The following is a 21,071-nucleotide window of genomic DNA, read 5'->3' as shown; positions in this document are numbered from 1 at the left end:
CATCCTTTACATGTTGTATCCCTGCTCAACCAGCATTTCGAAATAACTTAAATGAATACAACATTATTACAAAACTATTTTCTTTTCTAGGAGTTATAGTTCTAACAGCAATAGCCAACCGTTTCCGGATTCACCAGCTAAGTAAAGTAGAAAAATTCGTAATGTCTTACGGAGGCCTAAGAGGAGCAGTTGCTTTCGCCTTAGTATTGCTGATAAACCCTAAAATTGTACCTCTACAGCCCATGTTCATGACCACAACTATCGCTGTAGTGTATTTTACTGTGTTCTTTCAGGTTAGTACCAAAAATTACAGGTTTACATCAAGCTTCGACTAATGGAAAGTCTCGAAGAGTAATGTGTCTGTGTTTTACAGGGCATTACAATAAAACCCCTCGTTAAAATTCTAAATGTTAAGACATCAGAAAAAAGGAAGCCGACAATGAACGAAAGGATACATGAAAGAGTAAGTAGTCTGAAGGTGGGTATTCACCAAAAAAGTGAGCAAGAGCGAACAAGGGCGAGCGAGCATTCTCCATCAGGAATCGTCTGGTGAGTACTGGTTAACGAGAGAGTAAATATCTGTTTGGTCCCGTTCAAAAAAGATCGAGAAAAAAGCGGTACATCAAAGAAAATAGTAGTACTTGTTTTTGTTCATTCGGTGTGTACGAAATTTCAGTTGTTTTTCTTCTTTTCTCATCCTTACTTTTATTGTTAGGCGCTGACTGCAACGTCTATAAAGATTATTTTTGTAAATGAATTATTATTATCGGTTTCATGGCCCTGTTTCAAAATAGAATGGGCTAATAACAGTGAAATAGTGGATCGTTGAAAGTAGCAGATCAACTGCGAATCTGAGCATAATATAACTGTTCTGGGGTGGACGAAATGTCACCATATCGAACGAACGCGTGCAAATATTCACGAATAAGAACAAATGTTTGCTCTTGCTCGTTTTTTTTTGGTGAATACCCACATGAAGGTAGCTAAAAAGCTCCTTTTTTTATTGCATTTTAGATTCACTTTTTTGTGAGTAATTCAAAAGTGTACAACTTTGCTTCCGCTGTTTTCCTATAGAAGGCTTTAGTGGTTAGTAATGATCGAAATAAATAGATCATAGACGTGGTGCAATAAACTTGGACATCTGCCAATACAACCCTAGAGAAATATTAGTAGATTTGTGTCTGCATCATAAAGTTATTCTTGATTGAAAATGTCAGTTTATGAGCCAAATTCTTATCATTTGCAGGAGGTTTTAATTTTCTGCTTCGATATGAAGAAATCTGCGGCTGAGGCTCAGTGAATGTTTTCAAATATAATACTTATGTTAGCCGCTATTACTGAAAGAACGTGTCGTGAGTGGTTTCAACGGTTCAAAAACGGTGATTTTCACGTCGAAGACCGGCATAGCGGCGGAAGAGAGAAGGTTTTCAAAGATACAAAATTGGAAGTATTACTTAATGAAGACTCGTGTCAAAGTCAAGGAAAATTGGCATTATAATTGGGAGTTGGAGTTTGAGTCGAGCATTGAAAGACAAACGGCCACAGTACATCGAGAGACATGATAAAGTGATTTTCCAGCATGATGTTACTCGAACTTATGATGCGAAAGTGATCAAGACATACTTGGAAATGTTAAAATAGGAAGTCCTACCCTACCTGTCATATTCTCCAGACGTCACTCCCTCTGACTATCACTCGTTTGGATCACATGATCTGGCTAACCAATCCTCCCGGTCTTGTGAAGAAGTAAAAAGTTGAATTGAGTCGTGGATCTCTTCAAAAGATTACCAGTTTTTTCAATGCGCGGATTCGTACACTGCCCTAAAGATAGAAGAAAGTAATGGTTAGCGATCGACAATACTTTGAATCATCAAATTATAACCCTTTTTTCACAATAAATTTCGATTTTCGGAAAAAAAAGGCGGAATCAAAGTTATATATCTTTTAGTTTCGTGCCTAACTTCTAAAAGTTCAACCTTTCCAGCTGATGGACCATGCCATGGCTGCTATTGAAGACATACTGGGACAGCATGGTAACTACCATATCCGTGATAGGTATTCTCTTCTTCTACCTCTTTTCACTCTGATTAGTAAAACTGTAACTTTTCAGATTTAAGCGTTTTGACAACAAATTCATCCGACCGTACCTGTTGCGAAATCACCAAGGCGCCGAACCAAAAATCTTAGAGACATACTCCAAATTGGCGATGAGGGATGCAATGGAGTACATGCGTCGCAATGCTTCGACTATAGGCAACATCTCCAACACCGAAAGTATGTCGGCCATCTTCAAAAACTGCACCTCCTCAACTGGTAACCTCAACGGAAGGTGCGCTCCTAAATTATCAACCTGGTAAACAATGAAGTAACCCTTTAACAAAACTTTCAGTTTTGGTGAAGGACTGCTTCGTTGGAATATTAGAGGGTAGCTTTAAAGATAGATTAAAGAAGCTTGCGAACACCAAATTTTCATGAAAAAAAGGCATAGCATTTCCGTTATAAATCATCTACCTCAGAATAGATATAAATGATAGTTGCCTCATGACTATTTAGTCTAAGTCGTGGTTAAATATTCCGGTGACGTTGGTCTAACCTGGGACGCTTGCCTTATACCGAGGATTGCAAATTACTCATTTATTATGATCTCCGTTTGTTGTTTATTAATATTTATGTCTACAATTTGCTAAAAAAAAACAAGCTCTATTTAAGTACAACAACACAGAAAAAAGGTTAAGATACGTCTGAATGTGAAAAATAAGGATCTCCTGATAAAAAAAAGTACCAATGATGCATAAATGCTTAAAGTCCCCTCGTATCAAATGCACAAACATTAGAGATGAGAAATTTGTGGTTACTCTAACACAGGGCAATGAGGACTATGAAGACCTAACGGCGGTAGTCATTAGTAAATTTAATTGATCAATATCATTGAACCAATGTTATTGAATACTGAATTGAATATAAAATTCATTCACATGATTCAAGAACATTGAATATACCGGGGTGTCCCAAATAAAGTGAATTTCATAAGGATTATGGAAGTGGTAAGAGATACAAGGTGATTCAAATTAGAAAATTTGTTTACTAATTTTTTAACAACCCCTGTAGATATTTTTAATTTTACAACATGTTCTGACCGGGCAGAAAAATGCACATAGTTTTTCTAAATTGAGTCACCTTATATCTCTTATTGTTTCCATAATTCCTATCAAATTAATTTTATTTGAAACACCCGGTATATTCAATGCTCTTGACTTATGTGAACGAATTTTATGTGCAATTCAAGAATTAATAACATAGATTCAATAATATTGATTAATGAAATTAACTAATGAGAACCAGCCTTTATCAATTTTGATGAAAAAAATCATACTACATATTCCGATAGATGCTATATTTGACAAACTTCGACTAATTTTATTTTAATGTCAATAATATCACATACATAAAGGTAAAGTTTTTGGAACCTACTCTGCCTAAAACATCGTAAGAATTGTTGCGCCAACGTTATTTTCCGACGTTAAATTGATTGAAGCGATATCGGTCCAACGTTAAAGTGTCATTTGTATTAAGATTCTCCTTTCCCATTTTCACGATGCTACTCTCTGATTGGTTAACAATTATTGTAATGAGCCAATAATAATAATTCTTGTTCTAAATATACAAGGTTCAACATGTGTCCATAACGTTCTTCGAGAATAGAGCGTTAATTTAACGATAAATTATTTTTTTATTAATTACTCAAAAGTCTTATCGCCTCTTTTAATAAAAATTGATACGCTTCTTACTAGTAACAAAGAACTTCGGTGTTTGACGAAATAAAATTGTAATTTGTATATCTACACTAAAGCTCCTTTCCAGCCTTCCAATCTCCATTGTGACTTTTAATTTTCAGCTCCAGCTTAAGCCAAATCGACACTAGTTCGTGGAACATCGACATGCAAGAGTTGGAATACAATCCGTCCAAAAAGGATCTCACTGATGCGAAAATTCATCATTTGCTTGCTGAAGAATTAGTTAAACCTTGTCGTCGAGTAGGTGTTCAAATTTGGTTTTTATGAATTAACTGCATCAAAATTTGTTTTTCGGAGGCCCAACATTGAAACGAGAATCCTTAAACCAATATTTGTTCATTCTCCTGTAACACCTGTTTTATGAAGGCTTCGACTTCACCTCGAATGACAAATTCATAGGTATTCCGGCTGGTAATAATTACTTGCCAGGCAGATTTTAAATGTACAAGAAAGATGACGGTTCATAAAAACTATTCAATAATGAATAATTGATCTGAAAATGTAGAAATCGATTAAGTTTTTTGGTGCAGATAGAATCGACGATTGTTAAGAATATTACAAATAATTGTATTTTATAAAACCAAAACTTTATGGTTGGAATTTTTAGAGTTTACGTGGAAGTAAGAAGTTAAGCAAACATGAGGCTTGACTTTGAAATGTGGGGTATCAACTCGTCGCTTCGCTTCTCGTTTACTTACTATTAACAAAGTTCTTATTTTCTGTGAGTATTTTTAATTTAATAACTTCTCCTTTAGCATCGTCGTTTGAGCTATAGTAGACACGCTGTAAACGATCGAGATTTATCGACACAAGTAAACTATAGAATGCACGTTAACATGAGGAGACTAGTAGCCGATAAAAAGCACCATCATAGTCATAAGAGGCATAGCAAGAAGATGAATAAGGTAAGTGCGCGTTTTAACATGACTCATAGGATTTCACGTGTCCCTAACTTTTCAACTTCATGTTAGGCCCCCTTCAGCGAAAGGGATGCTAAAGTGGTAGTAATACATTTGAAACTTCAAATAGATAAAGCTAACATTTTGTTCAATCGTATTATACTAATAGTAGTAAATTAAGTTACTTTAACATGATGCTTAAATCAAATCACCTTGCAGGGCGGAAAAGAAAATCATGTAAGCTTTCCCGAATTCCAGCAAAACGGGACGGCTAAACAGTTTTCTCATGGTAAGTAATGTTCTTGAGTTTCATTCACATTTGGATGTCACATACATATACTGAGTGTAAACAAAATCACTTTCGGGCTGCCATTATTTTATTTTTTATGTTTTTTAATCAAATTTGGTATATTTAATATGTCCACTTCAGATTTTATCGAAATTAATGATATAACATATACTAGTGATTTTTGAAAGAAACACAAACGAAATTTCCTACACAGGGTGGAGAAGCCAAATGGTATAAATTCAACATCTGCATATTTCGGCATATGTAAAAACAATACCGAAACACGTCAATTTTAGATTCTGAAATAATATCCTGTAACGTAAAAATCTCATCCCTAAATTCAACCCCTTTTGTGTGGCAATTACGACCCCCAAATTTTGCAATTGCAAGTATGGGTTTGTGATACCTCATTTGAAAGGTCTTAATTCTCTATTCAAAATTACTATGACTTTAACTTTTATTTCAAAGAATAATAAAATTAAAATAAATTCATATAATGGATGAAATTCTCTGTAAGAAACTAAAAACTTATTAACTAACATCACTTCGTTATTGATAATGTAATAAAATAACAAAACAAATTAATCTTAATGTACTTCGACTTAACTTTTCCAAATCAGTGGATAGGGAAGCGAGGATCTCTAGAATGGCCAACACGATCATCTAATCTTACTTCATTAGAGTTTTTCTTATGGGAATATGTGAAGAGTTTGGTGTACAAAACTAAACCATGCAATCTAGCTAACTTAAAAAGAAGAATAATGCTTGTGATTAGATCGGTTACGTCTCAGATGTCGATTAATTTTAGAAGACATTTTTATGTATGGTTAGGATACTGCCAAAAGGTTCAAAGTATACATTTTGAATACCTCATAGAACATTGAGATTAATTTGTTTTATTCTTTTATTATATAATCAATAGCGAAACGGTATTAATTATTAAGTTTTAAGTTTAGTGTAGAAAATGTTCTTAATTACATTTATTTTATTTTATTCTACTATTCTTTGCAGTAAAGTTTAAAACCAGAGTAGTTTTGAATAGAGAATGAAAAGACCTTTCAATTGAGTTATTACAAACCCATGCTTTTAATTTAAAAATTTTAGGGTTGCAATTGTCATGCAAAGGGGTTAAATTTAGGGATAAAAGTTTTATGTTAAAGAATGTAATTTCAGAATTTGAAATTGAGGTGTTTCGATATTTTTTTCACATATGTCGAAATTAATTTTTTATTGTTTATTCACGTTACTGTTGAAATATTTAACCTGATCGTACTCGAAGCATAATCTGACCGATATGAATATTCACTCGGCCCACACAGGACACAAACCAAATTTCATTAAAAAGAATTGAAAATAGCATCCTGAAAGTGATATCGTTTATACGCTTTGTATCAGATTACATAAGCGAAGTATTGATGGAGGACGGCGATCCGGAAGCAAAACTAAGTAAAGACGAACGGGACAGTCCAATTACTTTTACGGCTAAATCGTCTCGTAAGTAGAACATCGAGTAGCATGTATTTGATAGTTTTCGAATTATTAGATCTCTTTTAAGTTCTTTTAAGAGCTACTGTGACTTAATGTGGGTTCTTTTAAATTAATTTTGTTGGCAAATTTAGTGTAAAAAGACTTCTTATCTACTTATTGAATTGACCCCATTAAGTGGACTAATGCTGTTGAAGCAATGTGGCTGTTTGTTGCATTATTTGTTTCCCTTCATTAACTGAGTTTTGGTTATGTGAGATGTTGAATGTATTAATTTATATTTCGGTATTTGATTCTTCCAAATAATCCACTATTTATACAGCACTTTAGCTATTCTTTATATTTGATATCTATGGATCTACAGCGAGCACTGGAACAGATGAAAACAACTGCAGTATCTCTAGCCAAACCGCTCCTCTAATGACTCCCACGGTCAGACATAAAAAGCCCTCAATTTTGGAGAGAAGTCTCCCTTGGAGAGCCGACAGGAATGGTATAGTCGTTAGTGCCTTTTCCTCCACTAGAGGCATACCCGTATCTAAAGAGCAACTATTATTTCACCTCAATTTTTCACATTTGTTTACTTATAGCGAACACTAGATCGTAACCGTCTAAAAATCACGCTTTGTGGACTTTTAGTTTCAAAAACATTTATCAAATTTGGCAGGAAAAACATCACTTAAATTAGATTTAGTCATGTAGATACTGATCCAACATTACAGTTCTTTAAGTTTGGGGCAATAAAATACGTAGTCGAACAAAAATACGCTTACACATAAATTTTCGCAAAAATGTTTGTAGTTAAAATTCATATTAATATTATGTATTTTATTTACCTACGTATTGCGTAGATAATGGCTTATGCTTTATAGAAGTACATAATATGAGATATTTTCATGTTATGTACTGGCAATATTCTTTTTTGTATGCATTTTTTTAATTTCTTTTTTATAGTATGGCAGATTATGAAACAAATAAAACATAATACAGGGTGTCCGAAAATAACACTAAAATATTTTGGGAGTTGATTTTAGGGATTAAAAGAATTAAAAAGTTCTTATAAATATACCCCAAAAATTGCTTCTTAAAGAAGCTATAATTCTTTAAAAAGGGAATTCTGAAGATGTTTTTTTCGCAATACTTTTAAAATGATTTGCACTAAAATTATGAAATTTGATATAATGTAATAAGTTACATCAAATGTTAAAAATTGCCTCTGTTCATCTCAATGTATTTTCTAATTATTTTCTTCATACATTTCGATGTCCATGTAATTGATTTATAAAAACTCATTTTTCTAGAAAACGTTCTATCTTAACAAGACGAAATAAGAGGATCTTTTTTACTTAAACATATTTGAGATTTTGTAAATTCTAAAATTAATTTATAAAATCGTTGATTTTGAAAATTAAGAAATGTCACAAACAAAAAAGTTGGGGTAACTTTTACACTGAAAACTTCCTATATGTAAAACTCCTGACTTAAATCTGTAATTATTAACATAAAAAAGTTTTTCCGCTCCAACTTATTATCGAATAATACACTCACTTTCACATGAAATGCACCACCCAGTAATAATAATAATTAAGTCTTGTAATTTTAGCAAAATAATGCTTCATAATAGAGTATCAAATGATCAGACTTTCAGTAAAAAAGAAAGAATGCTAGTGGTTTTTTTCTCATCGACCTATTAGATTTTTTATTTAATTGTAAATAAATAAAATAATATTTACATCGAAATATCAGTTTATTTTGTTGTTGAACTGTGAACAAGACATCTCAGAATGCCCCCAGTGAGACAGCGTCGAAATTTTTCCCACGTTTCGGATTTTGATAGAGGGCATGAATTGGCATTATTGGCATGAAGGAGGGTGGACTTTCTTTTCGTGAGATTGCCCAAAGAATGAATCGGAACCACATCACGATTGCGAGAATATGGTCTTCGTGGTCTGAAGAAAGGGTTCAGCGACATCATCCAGCTGGACGTCCTCCCCGTAGCAGCAACGCACGTGAAGATCGACTTCTTAGACGGAGGGCCATTGGTGATCGATTTCAAACAACAATGTCTGTAGCAGTAGATTGGATAGGAACTCTAAATCGTCGGGTGTCGATGGCAACAGTTTACAGAAGAATTTCGTCTTTTGGCCTGCATTCATACCGCCCAAATCTACGACTGCCACTAACCGCCCAACACCAAGCTTCCAGATTGGCCTGGTGTCAAGAACGAATTGATTGGAATCATGAGTGGAACAATATCGTCTTCAGTGACGAGTCGCAATTTTGTTTATGGATCAATGATGGTCGTAGAAGAGTAAGACGATACCGAGGTGAAAGAAGAAATTTGCAATTTTCTGAAAGGCCCCACACAGCTTTAACACCTGGTGTTATGGTCTGGGATGCGATATGTATTGGCCGAAGATCTTCTCTTGTGTTCGTTCCAGGCACCCTAAACGCACGTCACTACATTGACAATATTCTGAGGCCAGTATTAGTACCTTTCATGCAAACTTTACCAAATGGAATTTTCCAACAGGATAATGCAAAACCACATAGTGCGAACATTACTCGAAAATACCTGGAAGCACAATTGGAAATACTGCCTTGGCCTGCACGGTCACCGGACCTATCGCCCATCGAACATCTTTGGGATATGATGAGTCGCCGTCTTCGAAATTTACCAAGGCCTCCAAACAATGTGGATGACCTACGACATTATTTTGAAATAGCATGGAATGAAATACCCCAGGAAGATATTGATCATTTGTTGCAAAGCATACCGCGAAGAGTACGTGCTTGCATTGCCGTACGAGGCGATGTCATTAATTATTAATTTTTTCATCATCAAATGTTGTATCTTTTAACTGAAAGTCTGATCATTTGATACTCTATTATGAAGCATTATTTTGCCAAAATTACAAGACTTAATTATTATTATTACTGGGTGGTGCATTTCATGTGAAAGTGAGTGTATAATGTATACCAAATTTCATAATTTCAGCGCCGTTTCGAAAATATTGCGAAAAAACCATCTTCAGAGTTCTCCCATTAAGAGATTCTAGCCCCTTTAAAAAGTAATTTTTGGGGTATGCTTATAAGAATTTTTTTTATTATTGTATTTTCTAAAGCCACCTCCCAAAATATTTCAATGTTACTTCTGGATACCTTGTATATTAATTTTGTTAATTAGTATTAGAAAGTTAATTTGCACCAATTTTCACCATTTAATGAAAAAGTTATTCTTACTAAAACTATTCCATCCGCAGGTGAAAGTTGTTCAATACTCACATGAAGACGTAAAAAAAGGTTTTGCACCAAAGGTCCAAAAAATATAGTGAAATTGTTGAAGCTTTTTATGCCCTAACATGTTAAGGTGTCATTTTATCCCTGCAATAGGAGGCGTTGATTTGTATTTTACAATACAGAACAAGATAGTATATTATTCACCAAGATTGTAATGTGGATTATTATAATCCGAACGTCAAATTTAAATCTAAGGCGTGGCGGTCATAAATATTTCACAACTACAGTGTATGATGTATATAAGATTCTTTCCACTACTAGATTTAACTAGATTGCGGAAAACTGCAATAAACTTACCTAAATGAAACATACATTAAATCCGAAACATGTGAAACACTTAAATCATAGCATCAACGGTAACATTTCATTTGACATTAAATTCTATAGAAAGCATAAATAAAACAAAAATTGGGATGAGACGACATTATGGCTGATGAGTTCACTAGATAATCAGCCCAATGCAAGTTGTTATTATTATAATATTAATAATGGTGCCTTTTAAAAGTAGTAGTGGACAATACAGATTGTCATAACTAAACATTAAACTCCTTGAAATCTCCGGTTTTTTCTAAATGTGGGAAAAATGTTAAAATATGTTAATTTTAATTTGAGGAGGAACCAAATTTAATTTTGGTTTCGAAGTAATTTCTACAATCCTCTAGCGCCCAGAGCCACCCTTTCAAAAACTTTAAATGGCAAGAAGAACCGAGTAGGTCGTCATTTTGAAGCCGCTTCTATTGTAAGTTAAAATTAACATATTTTAGCATTTTTCCCACATTTGAATGAAATTGAAGATTTCATGGGGTGAGAATTTTAGTTAGGACACCCTGTATATATTTTTGTTCGAGAATTAACTTTCAAAACGAGCATCCAACTCTTTTTCTATTCCCTTTTCTGCATCGTGTTTTTACTTCAGTTTCAGATGACAGTAGTTACACTGATACTGGAAAACGCATGTCCAGAGGCTCCATTGACGGTAAGTTAATGCTGCGTTCATTTAGTGTTGCATCTACTTTATTACCCACACTTATTTGATATCGTTTAAATCACTTATCATCACTTTAAAATTTGTGACTAGGATTCTTAATAAATCAATGAATATCCTATTATTTAAATTCAATGCGTTTTTAGGTGGTGATCTAATGAGGGTGACGACTCCAACGGCAACAGAAACCATGCTGCCTTGGAAACGAGAAGAAGATGATGGATGTGGGCCACTGCCTCAAGCAGAATTTCCTTCTTGGGCTTCAAATAAAGAATATTTGGCCTATAATTCTCCCTCAGCTACCTTTTTAGGTTAGTTAAAGGTATTTGATCATTGTGTAACATGTCCCCGGATAGGGTTGCCAAAAGAAGAAACTTTCTTATTTTTTATTTTACAAGAAAAATTTATTTTTCATGAAAGTTTTGTTTGTTCCGAAATAGTTGAATTAGTTCTCACTGTTTCAATTTTTCTTTTCGCTATAAAAAAAATATCGAAAATAGATTCTTTTAGTTGATAATTTTTCTAAGTCCTAAAAATTAATTCTCGTTTTTTATAACAACTATAAACAGGACTTAAATTAAATGACAATGTTGTGGAAAGAATGAGTTTACCTGATACACCGCTATAATAAAAGTGATAAAGCTATTTGTCGAGTTATCGAGAAATTTAATCAAAAGTTTCCGTATATTTGCATCTCAAAGTATGCTGCACAAAATTTGATCAAGAAATTCTTAACTACTAGCTCCGTATTAGATGTAAAGAAAACTAAGATAGCTCGAGATGAAGATGACACAGCGACTGTTATTGCATTGGATTAGGTTCAAAATAATTCAAAATTTTTTTTACGGTGACGATTGCTTCGATTAGGAATAATTAAAACGCACATTCCAAAAATTTTGAAGCAATTTAGAATTAATCGCTTCAAAAGAACTTTTGATCACATTTTGGAACCAGGAGATGAAACAAAACGTCTTCCTCCATATGCAGAACGTTTGAAGGTGAGGATCGGAGATGCTGTGGTGTTTTCATCCCTCGAAAAAATTCGAAGAAATTATAGTGAATTGTGAAAACTTGAGTTCTCCTCTCAAGAAGGTGATAAATTGATAAAGTTCATTTTTAATTTATAGTTTCCTCTTTTTTGTTGAATTATTGAAATAAACACTTAATAAACAAAAATCTTGATTACCGTTACCATAAAAATGAAAATGCATTTTTGGACCTATTTTTCGATATTTCTCTGTAACGAAAAAAAAACTGCAATGGTGAAAACTAACTCAACCGTTTTGGAACAAGTAAAAACTTTTATAAAGAATATGATTGCTGGTAAAATGAAAAATAAGAAACTTTCTCCTCTTGGCAATCCCATCTAGGGACATACTGTACATTTGCACTGCAACTTATTATCACATTCATTCATAAAAAAATCAATTAAGATTTGTTATATTAGTTTTTCCATTATCTAAGTTGCGCACAATTCATTTTGTAAAGTATCCTACACTATGCAGTTTTGGGTCTTTCATAATGTGTTCCTCGTTAACGATTTATGATGCAATAATGTAATTTGCTCTGTCTTATAGCGCTTCCTCTTTGTAGCACTAGTGCTGCACTTTTGCAAAATTAGTGTTCTATTGGGAGTTCTTAAGGAGTTTATTGTGTTCTCTTAGCATGAGATTAAAACGCTTGAGCGCCAGTATTATTGCTTGACAACAAATATCGTATAAACGTAAAATTGTCCGTGTAACAACAAGAAATATTTGGAGGAAATCTCAAATTCATAAACTGAAAATTATTATATGCCTCAAATGCCGTTCTTTAACTTAGAATATCTAAGAAAATAATGTAATTTTGTTGTTGAAAAGAATATTTCTGAATTTAATGCTCTAACTGAAAAATTAAATGCTGGAAAAGTTTTCAACCAACAACACACTCCTGGGAGGTGTGTGTCTATGGGAAGTGTATCTATCATTTTTCTTAGGGTGCAAAACATGTAACAAAGTTACGTGTTTTGATTGAATTATTTTTATTTAGGAATTTTCTCAACTTTTTAGGTGGGCTTGAAAATCCGAACAAAAACACCATTTTCGGCCTATTCCGTCGCGAAAGCCTCGGATCAGACCCCACTAACAGTAGTGAGTCGACGCCCCTCAAAGAGCGCAGAGGATCGACTAGTAGAGCCTCTGTTGTCATAGTCGAAGAAGGAGAATCGGATCCATTAGGGGCCATCTCAAGGGAACCGGCCACCCTCACCAAGCAGCTCTCCCTGGGAGCAGGGACTCCCCAAATCCCCCCTCCTCCTCAGACTCCCGGACAGAGGCGACAAGCTCGACGAGGCTCCATGCTCGAGCTAAGCGGGTGTGTTTCTGACTACACTAATCATATTTAGGGCCATGTAAGCGAAAAGCATCATGTATGTTTGTTGGATGGGTGTTGTAACATGCAAGAAATATCCTGCACGTGCGATGTCTTCTACTTTTTCATTAGATTGAAGAAAATAGTCTTACAAACATATCGGACCGTCATGCTAGCAAACATTCCCACTATCAAATTGATTCAGTTTCGCAGCAATTTCGTTTAGTGTCCCTGAAATTTTTGTTTATATACAGGGTTATTCACGCTATACGGCACGGAATATTGTGGCTAAAATACGAGGCTTTCAAAAGGTTTCACTTTTAGACTATATGGGGATCTATTATGGCTACTTTTTAAGATTATTTTCATATTATACAGGGTGTCCCAAAAGCCCTAAAAGTATCAAAGTTGTGTTTTTTTAAATGGAACCCTCTGTATATAATTGCATTTTTGGATTCTCCGATCAAAATAAGTGTCTGTTTTAATAAGGTTTACTATACCTAAAACTTAAGGTTTTTAAATAATTTGAATTTTATCAAAATTTGACCTAATTTTTATGTTTTAAACACTTAAGAAGTATTTAAGTTATGCAAGTACAATTTACAGTGTAGTGTAACAATAGAGCATATTTTATATTCCAATCATGATAAACCTGCCATTTTATACAGGATGTGCAAAAATTAAAACTAATCAAATAAGAACTTTAAGTGACTATAACTTGATTAATTTAAATACAATGCTATATTTTTTAACTTACCAGGATATGTAATTTTTAATTACCTATTGAATGGTATTAAGGTGTTCATAACTAAGTCTTCGCGTTATTACAGAATACGCTAAATAATTGTTCTTTGCGCCATTTGGTGTTATTTAGTTCAAAGTTCTAAATCACACATCAACTATAACATAAAACAGAAAAAAAATATTTATAATAGATGTTCGAAATGTCTACCGTCCATTTCTAGGCACTTACAAATTCTTTTTTTAAAACCACTACTAACTCTGGAAAGCATTTGCGGAGTAACAGTTTCAAACGCGTCTCTTATATGTGTTTTCATATCCTGTGAAGTTGTCGGAGGCGTATTGTAGACAATTCCTTTTATGTATCCCCACAAAAAGAAATCTAGTCGAGTTAAGTCCGGGGATCTGGGGGGCCAATTTTGATATCCATTTCTTCCAATCCACCTTTTTTTAAAGTTGGCATTTAAAAATTGCCGAACCTCGCGATGATAATGAGGCGGAGCTCCATCCAATTGAAGCCACATGGTGGTTCTAATAGTTAAAGAGACTTTTTCTAATAATATTGGAAATTGGTGTAAAAGGAAATTTAGAAACATCACACTATTTAAAGGTCCTTCAAAAAAATACGGTCCAATTAAATATGGGCCCAGTATTCCACCCCATACATTAACGGACCATCTATTCTGATTTCTCATGACTCTGTATTCATGAGGATTCGAATCAGAATAGTAATGAAAGTTGTGTCTATTTACAAGACCATTGTTATGGAAAGTACATTCATCACTAAATAGAATTTCATCGAAAAAGTTTTCATTTTCTGCCACTTTATCTAATACCCACATGCAAAATTCTGTTCGATTGTCAAAATCATATCCATAAAGTTCTTGGTAAAGCTGGATTTTATAAGGATAAAAACTATGTTTTTTAAGAATTCTTGAAACACTTGCTTCACTAATGTTCGTAACTTCGGATATCAAATTTTGACTAATATTGGGATTTTCGATAACTGAACCAACTACCATAAAAACATTTTCGTCATCTTCAGTGACAGACTTCCTTGTAATGGGTTTTTTGTAATTGACACTTCCTGTCTCTTGAAACTGGTGCAATAATCTTTCAAAAACGGCTGGCTTAGGATGTTTTCTTTCGGGAAACCTTTGAGCATAAACTCGAGAAGCTAATAAACAATTCTTATGACATTCTCCAAGAATAAAAATCATGTCAATACGCTCTTCTTTTGGGCAAATCTTCATTTTAACTATGTAACACCACAACAATATTTCAAATAACAAACGATCTAAGCATCCAAAATTACGAAAAATAATACCATTCTAGCAAAAACGAAAAACAAACTACGCAGACTAAATTGACAGATTAAATAAATTATCTGACATTTTGAAATATACATTTGAATTTGAATTATACATTTGAATTTTGAACTAAATAACACCAAATGGCGCAAAGAACAATTATTTAGCGTATTCTGTAAAAACGCGAAGACTTAGTTATGAACACCTTAATACCATTCAATAGGTAATTAAAAATTATATATCCTGGTAAGTTAAAAAATATAGCATTGTATTTAAATTAATCAAGTTATAGTCACTTAAAGTTCTTATTTGATTAGTTTTAATTTTTGCACATCCTGTATAAAATGGCAGGTTTATCATGATTGGAATATAAAATATGCTCTATTGTTACACTACACTGTAAATTGTACTTGCATAACTTAAATACTTCTTAAGTGTTTAAAACATAAAAGTTAGGTCAAATTTTGATAAAATTCAAATTATTTAAAAACCTTAAGTTTTAGGTATAGTAAACCTTATTAAAACAGACACTTATTTTGATCGGAGAATCCAAAAATGCAATTATATACAGAGGGTTCCATTTAAAAAAACACAACTTTGATACTTTTAGGGCTTTTGGGACACCCTGTATAATAAGAAAATAATCTTAAAAAGTAGCCATAATAGATCCCCATATAGTCTAAAAGTGAAACCTTTTGAAAGCCTCGTATTTTAGCCACAATATTCCGTGCCGTATAGCGTGAATAACCCTGTATAATGATAAATAATGATAAAGATTTCGATACAAAATTAAGAAGTAGAGGATGGCAGTGTTGAACAAAAGGTTTTCCATTGAGACCAACAGAAAAATACGGTCTTTGGGGCTATTTTCCTTAGTCTTTATTGCCAATTTCTCACCCTTTATATGTAACTAACTGTTTGAATGTGGTGAACTCTTCATTCTTCATTTCTGAGCTGAATTTATATATTATGGCATATTATGTTCGCAGAATGCATTATGTCCACTATTTGACCAATTCTATATCTATCTGTAACTTGCTGAAACCACAGCATGCTATCTCTCTATGTTTTATTAACGTCTTAACGCTTACTAAAGGGTTATGTATATTGTAATGAAATAGTAAATTTAGTGTCGTTCAATCCGTACCCTTCATACAAAGTTGATACCTGCTGCCTAAAATATTAAACTCCCATTGAGGAACTAGTTAGACCTCGTTTTTGCAATACAAATTAGTCAAGGATAATATTTCTAAAATTTAACTGCTAGGTATTTCGTACCTTATTAAGAACGTCAGCTTTCACGGATATTCAGGTTCAAATATGTATTTCATTGTCACATTTTTGTTTCAATAATTAATGCCGTTATTATTAGCAGTAATTAATATCGAGAAATATTCTAATAGAACATTATTTAGATGCTGAAAAATAGTGCATGAAAATGAAGAAAAGCTCAGCGAAGGCAGGTATGTGATTGTTCGGTCGCCTAAATGTCTTTGTCTTATTAAACTAGAAATAGAAGACAAGTTAACATATTTTAATAGTAATCTCATTATTCAAAATTTTAATTTTGCAATGAAAATTTACATTTACAAACCTATACACATAAGACATCATCTCGAAATCGTTAATAACTGTAAATTCATGCAAGTTTTCAAAAAATTCAGTCAAGTACGTAGATACTACTTTAGTGTTTCTTACATTTAAGCTCAAGCATTGAAAGTATTTACTAAATTAATTTCAATTATCAATAACGACTATTTCAACTTATTAAAGGAGCCTTCAGGCAATTTAAGATCACGGACATGAAATTTTATGTTACACTTCGGTGGTTTCCCAACACTTCCTTCCGAATTTACATAAAAAGAAGTGAACTTGAGAAGCTTGTAAATAAACAGTTCGCTGAAATACCCATGGAAAGTTTAACGTTTTTTCTTTATTGGCAGACTAAATAATAATAAAAATTTTGCTAGAGCTGTTATCGATAAACCACGCACTTGTAAGTTTTATTGTTGTCCATTAAGTAACAACTAGCAGAGCTGCTCACATACCCAGATAAGACAAACCGCTGATTCCTTTCAAACAAACAACATGCAAAATGATCATTTTTGGTTAATCCTTGGGATAGTAAATACTACACTTTGTGTATGGGGTAATAAACTTGCACACGTTAGAATAAACCCAAGATTTCGTAAATGGTGTTTAGTTTTTTTGCACACCGTGCAATAAAATAAATCCATTGAATCCCTATATTTGAAAACCTGTTTACAGTAGCGGAATTCGGTAGGATTTTCAATAATTGTTTCTATGAATTTCAAGGGTTCCCCTAAGCTTCAAATCCGGCACTTTTAACTACCCGCTATAAATTAAAACAGCACTAGAGGAGCATAGTGCGTCAGCGGAAATGAGACGTGATGAGGAAGGCGTATAGTGATAATCGCTGCCAGCAATGGAAAGTCGCAATCAAGTTTTACTTGATATCTAATTAGAATATTCTAAATAAACATCATCCTCCTAATTTTAGAAAGATATTTTATCCAAAATATTATATAAACTCTTCTCTACAGACTGACAAGAAACTCAATCCCCGAAGAACAAAACCTTAACCCTCCACATCAAACGTCATCCCTCAAGCGCCCCACTTGGCTTGCTCAGCAACAAGGAAACCTTACCAGAAAAGCCAGCACCTCTAGACCAAATACACTTGGGGCTGCTTTAATGGGCACCGTTTCCAGTCCTTCCACAACAGAATCGTCCTCAGACGAAGATGGAGATCTACTAAAGAAAGCCGGTTTCTGATCCACAAGTTCTCCCCTTCAGAAGGGGCCTATATCCAAATCGCTTAGTCCGATATTGAGTAATATTCACAAGAAGTACCAGGTGTTAACTAGGAAGTTTAGTCGTGACATAGTTTAGATTTCTATTAGGAACAGTTTAATTTAATTAGGAAATTATGGGATTTGAATGGCTAAGATGAGAAGTTTTTATAGAAACGGAAGTGTAAAAGTGAGTATTTCTTAACAGCAGGGAAGAGGGTAATTGAGAATAACTGCTGATTCTTAATAATGCAAAGTGATAAAAGAAGCAAAATGTTATGAAAACCTGAATATGTGAGAACTTGAAACTTAAAATTAAAATGTTTCTAGTTAGTCGTTAACTATCTACTCTCTACACATGAACCCATTAAATTAGCATAATGTCAACTTAGATATGTTAACAAAACATATACCTTTTTAGGATCATCTTTAAATGTTGATAACTATTATTCCAACATTTTTTTATTAGACTAAAATGACTGCAACCTGCAAACATCCCCTAACGTTAGTAACTACTTGAACAAATATTAATTTATAATTAGAAATCTATTTTAAAGCATTGGCATCCCTTTTTGTTATTCTGATTGGTATCAATTAATAGTGCTTATAATAATGTAGCAACTACCATGAAAACATATGTAGCAATCATCACAATGTAAATAAAAACTGTAAGATTGTGCCTCATACTAGTTTGTAGCATTTTATAGTTGTAAGTCAGAATTGTTCATTGTCATTTATTATGTACAAACATTTAGCATTGTGCAATTATTGTTGTTGTTGTTCATCGTTTCTTACCATCCACCAAATAACGTCAAAATAGGAAAGATTATAATTTCTTAGTAGGCACTAAGGTAGTTTAAAACACATAAATATCTTATATTCTTACCGATAATCTATATTTACATAGATTTGCTTCTTGTTTTCACCACGCAGAATAATCAGTATTTATAAAAGTACCTAAATATTGTCTAGGTAGGTATTTCATTAGTAGATAGATAAGTAAAAGTAATCATAAGTGTAATAAGCATATTAATTATAGTGATCACTACTTCTCTATTGGCAGTAAACAGCTAACTAAAGGTAAATCATGGATGGGGTCACTAATTTTAGTTACAATTATATGCACTTGATAGAGAGTAGCTCAATTTTTAAGTACATGTTAACTTCTTACTTCTTTGCTAAACTTGCGATAAGGTGAACTGAGCGATTTGGGATTAAGGCAGCAAAGAATTGGGGACTCAGGTCAATTGAAAAGACCTTTTTTCTAAAAAATTAAGTGTATCCTTAACTGAATGTCTGGATTGGTGCAATTCCTTGTGTGTGTGCATCTACGGGGATATTATTAGAGTCTGATGTCACTTGAGTTATGTCTCAATGTTTAACAGTATAAGAAATATAATAAGTACTATATCTATTAAGTAGGTATAGTTAACGAATATCAATTTAGATTTACTTACTATAAAATCTCTGTTGAATAAGTTAGAAATGTTAAGCAAGAAACACTTTGAATAATAGAGATTTGACATTTTAGTGAATATGGTATCAGTTGGAACGTGGATTTATGATTATGCAATTATTTGAAAGAAGGTTCAATTCGATGATCTGTAAATATAATTGTACCATTCGTAGAACGATATTTTTACATTCGGACAATACCAACTTGTGCAAAGGGCGATTATCAATTTGCAATTGTTAACGATGAATTCTTAATAAATTACTCTTGAACTTACCAGTGAAGGTTTAATTTCGCGGTTTTGTGGGCCTCGTTACCAAAATACTTAGGTTACCGACGACTCTAAGATTAGCGAAATTTGGCAAACGTAAAACCAAGAAAAATAAATTTGAGTGCAAAAGGCAAATTAAATTTATGATTAGACGCCAGGGTTACTTTTTCAAATTGACAGGTATTAAATGTCAATAAACTGACATTTTAATAAAATAAAAACAATTGATAACTTATTTGTTTTTGCTGTATAAACCCACCTTTGGTAAGATATAAATCCTTTAAATCCTATCAGTTTTTAATAAAATATTATTGTTCTTTTCAATTAAGATATAATCTCAGGGCGACGTGATAACGATGCCCTCGTATACTTACTTATAACAACGTAAAGCGCAAGTTCAAGAACGGCTTCATACTTTATGGCCGTAAATTCCTATCAATCCGTACAGCCGTACCTACGCATCGTAGACCAATTTCCTCAAAATCCGTTGTTTAATAAACGACAATAATTATCAAATCTGACTGAACAAACTACAATAAGCGTAATACATACTAACTAAACAACAGACAGATTACCAAAAATGTGAATTACCAATATTTAAAAGTAGTTTATCGCAAAAGAACGATTTCCGCGATTTCGTCGCGCAAGTCGTCTGCGTACCCCGACACGTTTCATAAATTGAAGTGGGAGCGCTGGAATGGCAGTTTGTGCGGGTACGCGGTTTTAAGTCGATTTCCTCTACACAGAAAGTGTTGAATCAAATTCAACATGTTGCAAGGATATTCGCCGGTTATGCAGGCCTTCTTGGGCACCCTTTTCACTTGGGGATTAACCGCCTGTGGTGCTTCTTTGGTCATCGTAATTCGGGGCTCCCAGGTTAGTGTTGCAACAACATAACCTCATTTGTCAAACGGCTTGCTGTATGTAAACAAAACAAATAACAAGAAATAAATTGCAAAAATTAAAAAAAACTTTATCCGTTTCTGAGATGCCCTCAAAGTATAATCTTGACTTGTCAAGTTTAACACAACTTTGTCCGATTTATTTCGGATTTGACAGCCATTTTCACAGTTTTTATGGGGATTTACTCATTCAGTTTCACAAAAAAAATGAAAACATCCGAAAATATATATTAAACCCCTGAATTTGCCATGGAACTCAAATCTGGCTCCCCTATATAACTCAAAAACACTGAGGGGTATTGAATTTGACAAATGTTTCATCTTAAAAATTCAACTGATGTAAAGTCTTCTATCTTACTTAATCATTGAAGATGATTAATTGAAATTGATTAGTGAAAACATCGCTGAAGAAATCTAAAGAAATTACCAAGTATATTAATAGTTAATGTTATTGAAATAGATTTTTTACAATTGACAAAA

At 33.3% G+C, this 21,071-nt stretch overlaps 2 protein-coding genes across 7 annotated transcripts in view; both read left to right on the top strand.

The window, feature by feature from the left end:
* Window positions 1-19,694, top strand: part of Nhe2 (Na[+]/H[+] hydrogen exchanger 2) — a 32,280-nt gene extending 12,586 nt beyond the window's left edge. The window contains exons 5-17 of one of the 6 annotated variants that reach the window (XM_066394773.1): window positions 91-293; window positions 374-463; window positions 1,985-2,055; window positions 2,111-2,353; window positions 3,896-4,034; window positions 4,550-4,699; window positions 4,913-4,982; window positions 6,378-6,476; window positions 6,832-6,960; window positions 10,684-10,743; window positions 10,899-11,063; window positions 12,801-13,104; window positions 17,717-19,694. In XM_066394773.1, the coding sequence (XP_066250870.1) occupies window positions 91-293; window positions 374-463; window positions 1,985-2,055; window positions 2,111-2,353; window positions 3,896-4,034; window positions 4,550-4,699; window positions 4,913-4,982; window positions 6,378-6,476; window positions 6,832-6,960; window positions 10,684-10,743; window positions 10,899-11,063; window positions 12,801-13,104; window positions 17,717-17,948 (1,955 nt within the window). In that variant the 3' untranslated portion in view covers window positions 17,949-19,694. Of the gene's footprint in view, window positions 1-90; window positions 294-373; window positions 464-1,984; window positions 2,056-2,110; window positions 2,354-3,895; window positions 4,035-4,549; window positions 4,700-4,912; window positions 4,983-6,377; window positions 6,477-6,831; window positions 6,961-10,683; window positions 10,744-10,898; window positions 11,064-12,800; window positions 13,142-17,716 lie in introns of all 6 variants that reach the window. The other 5 variants (XM_066394774.1, XM_066394778.1, XM_066394775.1 and 2 more) reach the window with 5 other exon arrangements.
* A 587-nt stretch (window positions 19,695-20,281) lies between these two features.
* The window catches only part of Zip48C (Zinc/iron regulated transporter-related protein 48C), a 67,211-nt gene continuing 66,421 nt past the window's right edge, over window positions 20,282-21,071 (top strand). The window contains exon 1 of the mRNA XM_066394810.1: window positions 20,282-20,565. Within this exon, the coding sequence (XP_066250907.1) occupies window positions 20,458-20,565 (108 nt within the window). The 5' untranslated portion in view covers window positions 20,282-20,457. The remainder of the gene's footprint in view (window positions 20,566-21,071) is intronic.

This window comes from Euwallacea similis, chromosome 11 (assembly GCF_039881205.1).
Source record: "Euwallacea similis isolate ESF13 chromosome 11, ESF131.1, whole genome shotgun sequence".
Classification (NCBI taxonomy): Eukaryota; Metazoa; Arthropoda; class Insecta; order Coleoptera; family Curculionidae; genus Euwallacea; species Euwallacea similis.
The sequence above is the reverse complement of the archived record's forward strand: the minus strand, read 5'-3'. Positions and strand labels throughout refer to the sequence as shown.